Below are 12,287 nucleotides of genomic sequence, written 5' to 3'. Positions count from 1 at the left end.
GGAAAGACGGGGGCTTGGGCGGGTGCGGAGCAGGGAAGGAAGGGTTTGCCAGTACAGTGACTAACGATGGTTCTAGGCAGAACCAGCACGAGTTGGTCAAAAGGATGCCTTCAATACGTGGCTACAATNTGGACGCTTTACCGACTAAGCCACCCAGGCACCCCCTCCCAGGATTTTTTTACAGACTGGAACAATCCCTCTATTTCCATTCACTAAGTACAGCAAAGGGGCCTTTAAGGATTAAATTTAACCTAAGTCACTGATTTGTGTGATCTGGGAGATGCTTACCACTGCCATTATAAATCAACCTGGATATTTGTAAAACAAAAGTATGATATGGCACATAAGAATAAAAAGTATTTTATTTCAGGGGTGCTTGGGTGGCTTAGTTGGGTAAGCGTCCCACTTCTGATCCGGTCATGATCTCACGGTTCCTGAGTCTGGGCCACTGCATCGGGCTCTCTGCTGTCAATACAGAGCCTACTGTCCTTCTCTCTCTGCCCTCCCCCCCCGCCACCCCCGGGCCCGGCACGCTCTCTCACTCTCAAAAATAAATCTTAAAAAAAATTTTTAAGTAGTGTATTTTAAAGTAACTACTCAGAGTTTCTCTTACTAAACAAAAACTCTGATGTTTAAAGACTTGCAATAGAAGAAAAAAATAAAAAATAAACAATAAAATAAAAATAAAAATAAAGACTTGCAATAGGACAAATGTATTCACAGGCAATATTAAGAGGTCATGGCTCAAAGTGCCAAAGGTTAAATTCCACACACAACGTACCTTTACCCTTCAGATCTGTAGTAATCACAAGACTGCAATTCAAAATAATACAAGTGCAGATACACTTAAAAGCAAGTTGATGTGTCTATAAGATTGTAACCATCTGCCTTCCCTTATGACATGAAGACATTCTTCCTAACTGTTTAACAGGACAGGAATGGTTAAGTCAGTTGTAGGACAGGATGACGGACTATGATCCAGCCAATAAAAATCACTTTTATAAAAAAATTATTAATGAGGCACCTGGGTGGCTTAGTCAGTTAAGTGTCTGACTCTTGGTTTCACCAGGTCATGATCTCATGGTTTGTAGGTTCAAGCCCTGCATGGGGCTCTGCACTCACAGCGTGGAGCCTGCTTGGGATTTATTCTCTCTCTTCCTCTCTCTGACTCTCCCCTGCTCATGTGCTGTCTCTGTCTCAAAATAAATAAACTTAAAAAAATTAAATATTAAAAATCATTAATGACTGGGAGAAAAGCTGATGAAGTGACAAAAATCACATACAAATTGTTTTTAGAGTACCATTTCAACTTGTTTTTAAAAAGGTACATAGGGAAAAAACAGAAACTTCCTCTAAATGGTAGGGTTATGACTTGTTATTTTTTTGCTTCTTATATTTTTCGACAATTTATAGCTTATATCATTGTATTATAGGGTGAAGAGAAAAAAAAGGAAACCACAAAATAAATCTGTCCAGTAATTAAAAAAAATTTTTTTTTCAATGTTTATTTATTTTTGAGACAAAGAGAGACAGGGTGTGAGTAGGCAAGGGGCAGAGAGAGAGGGAGATACAGAAACCAAAGCAGGCTCCAGGCTCCGAGCTAGCTGTCAGCACAGAGCCTGACGTGGGGCTGGAACCCACAAACTGTGAGATCATGACCTCAGCCGAAGTTGAGCTTAACTAACTGAGCCACCCAGGCGCCCCTCTCCAGTAATTTTTAGAAATCTATTTTAAAAGGAAATCCAATGGATTTTACAATAACTTATATGAACAATTTTCCTTTTTTTGTGTATTTGAAATACTCTGATCTTTAAAAAAGATTCTTGGGGTACCCAGCTGGCTTAGTTGGAAAAGCATGTGACTCTTGATCTTGGGGTTGTGAGTTCGAGCCCCACTTTGGGTGTAGTGATTGAAATCTTTTTTTAAAAAAAGATTATTTTCAGATCAGATTTCTGAAATAACTATATGCCATGTGTTTTTAGGTTAAGTCTAAAACCGAACCCTAGAACTGAAAGCAAGGGTCAGAAGGAAACAGAATATATAGTGTGTTCAGCTGGTAATGGGACCACAAGAGGTTTCCTGTGCACATCCAATCACTGCCAGAGTGCAGCTGTGAGTCATTTCACGGGCCCAAGAATTTCTTCACTAATAAAACAGCTACTCCCATCTTGAGGAAGCCAGTACTCAGCAGTTGAAAACAGACTTAATTAGTTCATAGCAGCACTCTCAACAATAGCCAAAACGTGGAAAGAGCCTAAGTGTCCATCAACGGACAAATGGATCAAGAAGATGTGGTTTATCTATACCATGGAATACTACATGGCAATGAGAAACAATGAAATCTGGCCATGTGTAGCAACATGGATGGACCTTGAGGGTGTTATGCTGAGCGAAATAAGTCAGGCAGAGAAGGACAAATATCATGTGTTTGCACGTATAGGAGGATTAGGAGGAACTTAACAGAGGACCAAGGGGGAGAAGAAGGGGGGAAATGGTGGGGGAAAGGGAGAGAGGCAAACCATGAGAGACTCTTGAATGCTGACAAAAACTGAGGACTGATGGATGTGGGGGGAGGGGGGGATGGGCATGGAGGAGGACACTTGTGGGGATGAGCACTGAGTGTTATGTGGAAACTAATTTGACAATAAACTATTTGTAAAAAAAAAAAAAATAAATAAATAAATAAAAAAGAAAACAGACTTAATTACAGTTAACTTCATGTAGTTCATCCCCCAACTTTCAGAATAATCTCAAGTTTCTGGAAGATCAGGGATGTGACAATATTATTTATGACAATCATACTTACCTGTTCTAAAGTGGCAGCAAAGCCCTGCCTGTCTGCTACATAGGGCAGCCCATGAACCAGGCCCACTTTCTCTGTCATCTGGTTAACCATGTCAGTAAGTGTGTCTGGGATTACTGCAATCAAGACGACAAACAGGTGGTGAGGGAAGAGGAAAAAAAAAATCGTTTTTAGTAAAATGTCCACCAATGTGAAATGTACTCTGTGAGCTGTTATAAAGTTCTTTTTTACATCTGGATCTAATAAATCATTCTTAATCACTTTTCTAAGTAGAACACACAATTTCAAAAAGGCGTGCTTTATGAGAAGCTAACTTACCCTACACACGTTCAGGCTAATATATACCAGAGACAGGACGTACCTTGAAAATGTTACTCCCCCTATTTCAGAACCTCCAAACTAGAATATGGACAATGTGTTCCTCATGGAAAAGTTACAGGAGCAGAGCTGAAAGGACCTCAGTCCTTATGCTGGTTTCCTGCATTCTCTAACTATAGGGAATGAGCCTCCCCTTTCTTGTGGGATCCGAGATACCCTATCTCATTAAACTGCTAATGGGAATTGAATGAGAGTATACTTGACAGAGAGGCGCACATATATTCTGAAAACATAACCAATGTATGATAGAAAATAATTTAAGGTAGCAAACATGAAGAATGAACATAATCTCTGTCCATGCATTGACAGACTCATAATGAGCCTGATTAATTAGGCATGTCACACTTCTATTAATTTTCACATCTGCATTTCAAGCTAATAAAATTTAAACCACCGTCCCCTCTTCAAATAGCAAACACCTCCTACCTTTTTACTCACTTTACATTTTTATTTCCTTCAAAAATATAAAAGCTATGAACAAAACCTGTTGTATAAAAGTGTATTTGGGCCTTACATACATATATTCTACAGCAGTGGTTCCCAACCGCTGCCCTGCCCTGAGGGGACACTTAGCAATGTCTAGGGACACTTTTGGTTGTCACTGAGAGAGGTGCCATGGGCATCTAGTGTGGAGAGGCCAGGGAGGCTCGCTAATCATCCCAAAGGGCAGCCTCAACCAGAAATCACTGCCCAGCCCCAAATGCTGCGGTTGAGGGACTTGTGGTAATTAGCATGTAAACGTTTAAAAACGCAAACGTGCAAATTATAATTTCAGTACAGAAAAGGCTTCCTCCTAAAATCAACTCAAAGCCATGTTTGTATTTCGGTAAAATATTCACTTATTAATTTCTGTCCCTTTGTGTGAGACAGTATCGGTGCCACAAACAGATTAAAGTGAAAGACAAGTTATTACATGAACATGGGAAAATTTACAATGATGAAAATCTTGTATAAAGGACTGTATGATAGACCAGGACTATTTGTTTTAATAGTTGGAATTTTCTCTCCAAAACAAAAACAATTTTATAGATGTAACCTTTTAGGTTAGCATTAATAAAAATTCCAAATTTTAGTTAAGTATAACTTGACATTTTACCATGAAATAATGATGAAATGCATTACTTTATTAGGCAAACAAAAAGGATGGATACATGCATTTTTAGAATGCTTTTGCCATTTTATCATCAAACGAATAGTTTGTAAAACAAACAAAAAGCAGCTCACCTCTTATTCCACTATCACAGATCCATATCAGATCATACTTTGCAACTTCATATCCTGGCATTAAATTATTAATTTTAGGATTAATGCCAACCTTTTTGCCACCTAAAAATTTAAAGGTACAACTGTGAAAGATTCATGCAACATTGAAAATATTTAGTATTATACAGATACATGGTAGAGAGAAGCGAAAAGTACTTTCATATGTAATAACTGAAGCAAACATACTTAACATGTTTTACATTCCTTATTATTTGTAATATACTTAGAAAAAAAGTGTTTGTTCTTTAAAAGATAATTTATCTTTGAAAATATATTAGTTTCAGTTTAATTCTTAAGTTATTGCATCAATAGTAAGTATGAATCAATGTTTAATGGCAAATCTCTCTCTACAAGTCTTTAGAATAAGCCTACAGGCTTTTGAAAAATATTCTTTTTGCAGTGTAATAAAAGTAAATCCGATCGCTCACTCCCAACTACTGTGATGAAATCTGGGAAGGCCCACAGATGGAAAACAGTAAAGAAACAAAAATAACAGACCCTCATGTCTGATTAAAGAGAAAAACATAATTTGGGTTTTTTTTGGTTATTTTGTTAATTCCAGACATGGAAAAAAAAACACCTGTGTTTTTATAACTTAAATTCTCTTGAAAGGCTATAAACACCTTTCACTAATCCAACAAACACATGTAAAGCAAACATGCTAAAAAAGTCAATGGGTGGCTAACAGCCTAATATATAGTTTAATGCAAGGATTACTGATACTTAATACTATTAAAGCAAAAGGGTTATTGTAGAATTTATTTGTTACCTACCAATAAACAATCTAGCATCAACATTTGGATATTTTCCAAGAAGCTTCTTACATACATCAATGGCTGGATCATCGTGATCTTGTACACAAAGGAGTACTTCATACTAGTCAAAGAACACATTTTATGTAGATTAACCACATTATTGGTATTTACCGATTGATAAAAAGCATTAAGAAAAATAAGCAGTTGTACACACAGCATTTAAAAGTTAAGAGAGTACTTACTCATAACAAATGCAAACACTTATGATATCAAGTGTTGCTTTAATGGAGAGCAGCTTCTACAGAACAGAGGCCGATTTGCAAGCCGCAGAGATAATGAAGAGACTGGCAATCCCCACAGTTGAAGTCCTGCCATTCCCAGGCAGGCATGGCCTGAATTAAACTGGATCTCAAGCTTCTCTGTGGCCTTCCTCATGAAACATCCCTCTGTTCTCCAGAAGCTCTGTCTCTTAAATTACTATTTCATGAAGGTGCCATAAAGTACGTATCAAATCCCAGAATGTAAAGAGTTTTTCCAAGCTCTTCCCATGAAAATGACAAAATGCTACTAGATTTTTGCTGTATAATAATTTTTGAAATAAAACAGAATTTGATTGAAAGTCTATCATCCTGAAAAGCATGGTTAGCCTTCTAACAACGAAAATACCCAGGGTTTTATTTTGCTCAGTGTCACGTTTACTTTTTGATAGGATGTTAGGGAAGTCATTTCTTTGCTTTTGACTGGCTGTGTCGGTTACCCTGGGACATTTATTGAAAGAAGAGAACATTGAGCCCCACTCTTACTTCTGAATTCAAATCTCTAGGGGCAGTTTGGACATGTAACCAGGTTTATAAAATCTGGAGCTAAACCTTTAAGTTACCATTTAATAAACTACTACATTTTTTTTAAAAAGTGTTTCCTTTCACATACAAAGATGTTACTCTATTATTCTGTGGGATAAGTATTCTTAGTAGTAACTTTCCATGAAAAAATAACAAAGCTACGTGTTCTAAAAAAAATAAAAAGAGCTAAGGACGTACCTTTCTAAGTATCTAACATACAGGGACCAGCTCAGGTAAAGGGGAAACTCAGCAAAAACTGGCAATATGGGGCTGAGTATGAAAAGGGCCAGGACTAAGGTCAATGGAGAAGGTAGTAAGATTTTTTTAAGTGAGAAAAAAAAGTTTTCTCAGTAATTAAGTAGAGTTGGGGAAAACAATGTATACTTTTCTCATACTTTCTACCTACTATTATTATACATTCTATCAACTATCTACCTTTAATGATGACTAACCAAAACTGCCAACCAATTTTACGGTTACCTAGTCTTCAGGGACCAGATAAAACTCTTGAGAATGGGAAGGACACCACTCCTGCCCACGCCCTTGAATTTCCCAAAGGGTTGACTCCTAAATCCTGTAAAGCATCAGTCTTCCCTCAACCTGACTCAAAACAATATTCCACTGAACTGGCCAAAAGGCACTGACCTTAACAATGAAGACCAGAAAGATTACGTGACTTTCTAAAGGGTAAAAGTTACAATTAGCTTCCCTCCTAGAGTGAGCTGCTCAGCCAGCCTTGCTTTTAGAATTCTTCATTTTTCCAAACACCTCACAGTTTTAACTTTAATGCTTTTATGATTTATGCTCTTTTGCAGGTATGAGCAAATACAAGTGAAAAGAAATGTTCATAAATGATACAATTCCATACAATAGAATTAAAAAGTTAGTCTTCATTTTTTCTCCCTAGCAAGAGAAAACTTTGCAAAATATAGCTCTAGAAGTGTATTCAAGGAAGACAGATAAAATAGCTTACCTTTATTCAAATGCAAGATTTAAAGTTTTCATTTTTATTGATTATACTTTTTAATTTCAAATGAAAACCAAATACCTCCTGAGTAGCCAAAGTCTAAATAAAAGTCTACAAAATGTTCAGACTCTTAAACACACAACTTTTGCTTTCACTTGTTTCTGATATTGAAAACTACACCAAATAGAAGGTAGCATTCCAAGTATTTTCTAACATATTAGATTTTAACCAGGAATCTGATAACCACCTCTGTGTCTTCAGTTTGAGCAAACATTTTATTTGCTAGGAATCTCTGTATTGGAATAGTTAAATCACCCCAACTACACTGTAACCAGCAAAACACAACATATTAAGTTGGTTGAAAGCTTTCTTAGCTAATACAAAAAAAGCTTTTTTTAGGGGCGCCTGGGTGGCTCAGCAGGTTAAGCGTCTGACTTCAGCTCAGGTCATGATCTCACGGTTCGTGGGTCTGAACCCCGTGTCGGGGTCTGTGCTGACAGTTCAGAGCCTGGAGCCTGCTTCAGATTCTGTGTCTCCCTTTCTCTCTGTCCCTCTCCTGCTCATGCTTTGTTCATTTCTCTCTCTTGAAAATAAACACTAAAAGACTTTTTTTTTTTTGGATATTTTTAAACTAAAGAATCAAGTGTAAGTACATATATTCAAAAATATAGTGTTTATTAAAAATATTACACTTTAAAAATATTTCAAGAAAACACTTACTTTATAAATCTGAGAGAGCTCTAAGATACAGTGATTTCCAGCATAAATGGCCAGTATGAATAAAGTCTAGAAATAAACTTCAGAGCTAGCTATTTATTTATTTATAATAATTTTTCCATACCTCTTTATTTTATTTTATTTATTTTTATTTTATTGAGAGTGCGAGTGGGGGAGAGGGGCAGAGAGACAGAAAGACAGAAATAGAGAATCCTAAGCAGGTTCTACACTCAGCACAAAGTCCAACACAGGGATTGATCCCACAACCACGGGATCATGACCTGAGCTGAAATCAAGAGTCGGATGCTCAACTGAACCAACCAGCCACTCCTAAAACCCAGAGTGATTTAGATGAGAAGATTAGTCTCCAACAACTTCCTAGTAATTTCCTTTTCAAACAGTGCAATGACTAAAAGGCTGAGAACAAGTGTAGGAAATCCACAACTTGGGATTCAACCCTTTGATATTCAAGAAGTGAATGGCTGAAATGGCAATAAACATGAATGCTATGTTTTGGCTTTTATGAATAAGTTCAGATGCATATATAGCATTAGATTTAGGTATATAAATGACATTAGAAAAACTTCACAGATTCAGCCCTGTAGACATTAGCAATATAAACTCTGTACTATAGCAAACAAGATAAAACATCCTCTTAAAATAGAAAAGCCTTTATGATATTTATACATTGCCTATCAAGTAGGAATATCTTGAATTGTCAAGTAACTACACATCATTTTTACAGAAACATTTTATGAGGATATTTGGATTATAGAATATAAATTTTCTACGAGAAGAAGAGATTTAGACCCCAAATGCCTAGAACATTCTCTGGCATGGAGCAATTAATTTACTTATAAGTTAAAGCATTTGTCCTTACGGTAACTTTTGAGGAAAAGATAGATGCCAAGAAGGAAATGCTTCGTAAGAACACAGCTCTGAATCAAAGACTGGGCAGGTTGAATTATTCACATCTCTATTTTCAAGAAATAGATTGTATGGTTTTCCAAATTTACTTGGTAAATTCCTACTCTTGTAAATTTAGAAGTCTCACTAACATATGTTGTGCTTGGTCTTTTGATAATGGATTTGATCTTCTGTCTTCTCTATTCTTTGTTTAGAAGACTATTTAGTTAGAAAACAATTCCTCTTAAGAACAGCTACACCAAGGGCAAGAAAAAGTCTAAACGTGACACCAGACTTGTAACATTTTAAACCAATTGTATATTTGCAAAAAAAAAGCACAAACACCCAACACAATGAGCATAGGCTCACTCTGGTAATAACTCTGATCATTTAATTAAGAACTCTTCATATGGCCAGGATTTACTAACATAAAGCTATTTTGCTGAATCTTCCTGCTACAGCTAAATCTCTCCCTAAATTTAGGGAGACCAAGTGAGTGCTCAAATTGCAGAAAATGAACTACATGGCTTTTTCATTCTTCCCCTCCCCCTGCCCAAGGAATAATTATCAAAATAAGTGGATTGATAAGATATGTAAAGCACAGAAATCTTTCAGGGCAATTAGTATAGTAACATTCTCAGCAAAATTTAAACCTAGAAATTTAGAACAAGTACCAGTAGTAAATTTCCTCGCACATATCCAAAATTAAATTTCTGAACATGTTCTTTCTTTTTTCCAGAATCGTCTATAATATTCTAAATCAAATCAGGAGGAAAAATTTAGGTCCAGGATGAAGCCAGACATACTTCTGTAAAACAGTGTTCACATTTGACAAAAAGCCTATAGTAAAGTTTGCTGGGCCTGGCAGTCACGCAAATGTTCGTTTCAGGGCTACATGCCTACCTGGTCATACAAGCGACTTGTCTGTCTACACTCAGACTAGTGGGAGGTCAGTGGTTTAACTTCAGTTTCTTGTAGAACACGGTCTTTTAAAAATCAAATTGGGGCACCTGGGTGGCTCAGTCAGTTAAGCATCTGACTTCTGCTCAGGTCATGATTTCACGGTCCGTGGAGTCAAGCCCCGCATTGGGCTCTGTGCTGACAGCTCACAGCCTGCAGCCTGCTTCAAGTTCTGTGTCTCCCTCTCTGCCCTCCCTGNTCTCCTAGAAATAAATAAAACATTAAAATAAATAAATAAATAAAATAAAAAGCAAATGAAATGAGATCTAAATTTTCCTTTAGACTGCAGGCACTTAACACTTTTCTGCCGCTTTCCAAATTTTTGATTTACACAGCTAACTGTACTTTTATAATTAGTAAATAAAAATTAAAAAAAATAAAAACAATCTCTTACATTCGGGGTTCCTCATTTTACAGTGAGTATCAAAATAGTTTTCTCCTTGACGAATTTAAACACCTCAAGGGCATAACTTGTGGAAAAAGAAGCAAAAACAAGAGCTCTTGAATAATCCCACATTGTAATAAAAAAAAAATCATTCAGAAGAAGAAATCAATTATTGACTTATCCCAAATGTTCAGAATTAATGGATACATATGTTCCTGGGTTATTTCTAGAATCTCTTTTTACAACTAAAACCCACACTAACTTCCACAACCAATTAAATTCCATGACTGTCATCTCACAAGGGCTGCAACACAGAAGGTCCATAACTTAGTCCTGAGAGTGGTTGAATGGGGAAAGGACCGGATGAGGATTAAAAAATTGAAATGTGACATTAAGTTTCACAAGGATAAATGCATGATACTAAGCTGTTCTGAGGTTTAATAATAATCAATGAAAATATTCTTTCATTTATTAAAAAAAATTTTTTTTGCGCCTGGGTGGTTTGGTTGGTTAGGTGACAGACTCCTGGTCTCAGCTCGGGTCATGATCTCACAGTTTGTGGGTTTCAGTCCCTCATCGGGCTCTGCACCGCCGATGCAGAGCCTGCTTGGGATTCTCTCTCTCTGTTCCTCTTTCCCTGCCCATACACTGCTGACACTCGCTCTCAATAAATAAATAAACTTTAAAAAATTAAAAAAAAACCTCTCTCTGCATATACTTATACAGTGTGGGACTTAATAACCTTCCATTTTAATTTCTTTTTTTAACATTTATTTTGAGAGCACAAGAGGGGGAAGGGCAGAGAAAGGGGGACAGGGGATTCGAAGCAGGCTCTGCACTGATATCAGCAAGCCCGATGTGGGGCTCAAACTCACAAGCTGTGAAAGCATGGCCTGAGCGGAAGTCACACACTCAGTCGCCTGAGCCACCTAGGCACCCCTGGAAAACCTTCCACTTTTTTTTTTTTTAATTTTTTTTAATGTTTTATTTATTTCTAGGAGAGAGAGAGAGACAGCATGAGCAGGGGAGGGTCAGAGAGAGAGGGAGTCACAGACTGAAACAGGCTCCAGGCTCTGAGCTGGCAGTCAGCACAGAGCCCGACGCGGGGCTCGAACCCACGAACTGCGAGATCATGACCTAAGCGAAAGTCGGACGCTTAACCGACTAAGCCACCCAGGCGCCCCATCCTTCCACTTTTCTTACTGCAAAGCTTATTTTACAATTAATTTTATTTATGTCGTTCTTGCTAAATTACAAAAGGCCACTTTTTGTACTTCTAGTTGGGAAAAAAATAAAGTATAGATCTTATTTTTTTAAAATTACATATTCAACTTATTGGATACGTAATACATGCACAATTCAGATCTCTAAAATTATTAAATACATATATAACACACAAATTATAAGAAAAATACATAATGGTTTTGCTTCAAAGTAGCTTCAAATATCTAGACTTCCAAAGTTTAAAAGCAATAATATAAAAATAACTTTAAAAAATAACTGAATTATACTTGTGTCTACACACTTAAGAAGAACTGCATTAAGGCTATTGCATCTGTCTTCTCTATTCTTTTCATTGATGCTACCGAGAAAAATAAGAGCAAAAAGAAAGGAAATAAGAGCGTGAAAACCAGTTACCATGGTGTGATGTGTGTTTTATCTTCCTTCTCATTACCTGGGATACACTGTCCTAAAGAAATAGGAGGGGAAGAGCCTCCAAGTGGCAAAAACTATGGAAAAGATGAGATAGTGAGGGTAAAAATTGAGACAAGTGAATAGATACCATGGAGGGAAAACTCAAATGGACTTAAAATCAAGTAGGTAGATATGTAAAAAAACATTCAAAAGCAGTGTTTCAAACAGCAATTTAAAAAGCTGCAATAAAGCTAAATACATAAATGAAGGAATAGTTAAGTTCTCCTATGAAACTACAGGCAGAGGGGGGCACCTGGGTAGCTCAGTTGGTTAAGCATCTGACTCTTGATTTGGGCTCAGGTCTTAACCTCATGGTCTGTGGGATCAAGAACCGCACTGAGCTCCTCCAGGTCCACACTGACAGCATGGTGCCTGCTTGGGATTCTCTCTCTCCCTCTCTCTGCCTCTCCCCTGTTCATGTGCTCTCTCACTCTCAAAATAAATAAATGAACTTAAAACAAAGAAACTACAGGTGGAATATTAAAGGGAAGGGACAAGAAGAATACTCTCATCCCAACAAAACTGGGAGTTCTCCAATGAAGATGCAGGTTGTGTTCACAGATCTACAAACTGTATCGATAAATGATAGGAACAAAACAACTGGGCATTAAAACCC

The 12,287-nt window shown here is 37.1% G+C and overlaps 1 protein-coding gene across 1 annotated transcript in view; it reads right to left on the bottom strand.

Moving 5' to 3' along the window:
• UGCG (UDP-glucose ceramide glucosyltransferase) overlaps positions 1–12,287 on the bottom strand; it is a 34,870-nt gene that overhangs the window by 4,489 nt on the left and 18,094 nt on the right. The window contains exons 4-6 of the mRNA XM_077769765.1: positions 5,218–5,320; positions 4,406–4,507; positions 2,807–2,919 (exon numbers count right to left, since the gene is read on the bottom strand). Coding sequence (XP_077625891.1) covers positions 2,807–2,919; positions 4,406–4,507; positions 5,218–5,320 — 318 coding nt within the window. The remainder of the gene's footprint in view (positions 1–2,806; positions 2,920–4,405; positions 4,508–5,217; positions 5,321–12,287) is intronic.

The sequence above is a fragment of the Crocuta crocuta genome, unplaced genomic scaffold (genome assembly GCF_008692635.1).
Source record: "Crocuta crocuta isolate KB4526 unplaced genomic scaffold, BGI_CrCroc_1.0 scaffold95, whole genome shotgun sequence".
Classification (NCBI taxonomy): domain Eukaryota; kingdom Metazoa; phylum Chordata; class Mammalia; order Carnivora; family Hyaenidae; genus Crocuta; species Crocuta crocuta.
Note: the sequence above shows the minus strand (reverse complement) of the source record. Positions and strands in the feature narration are given on the sequence as shown.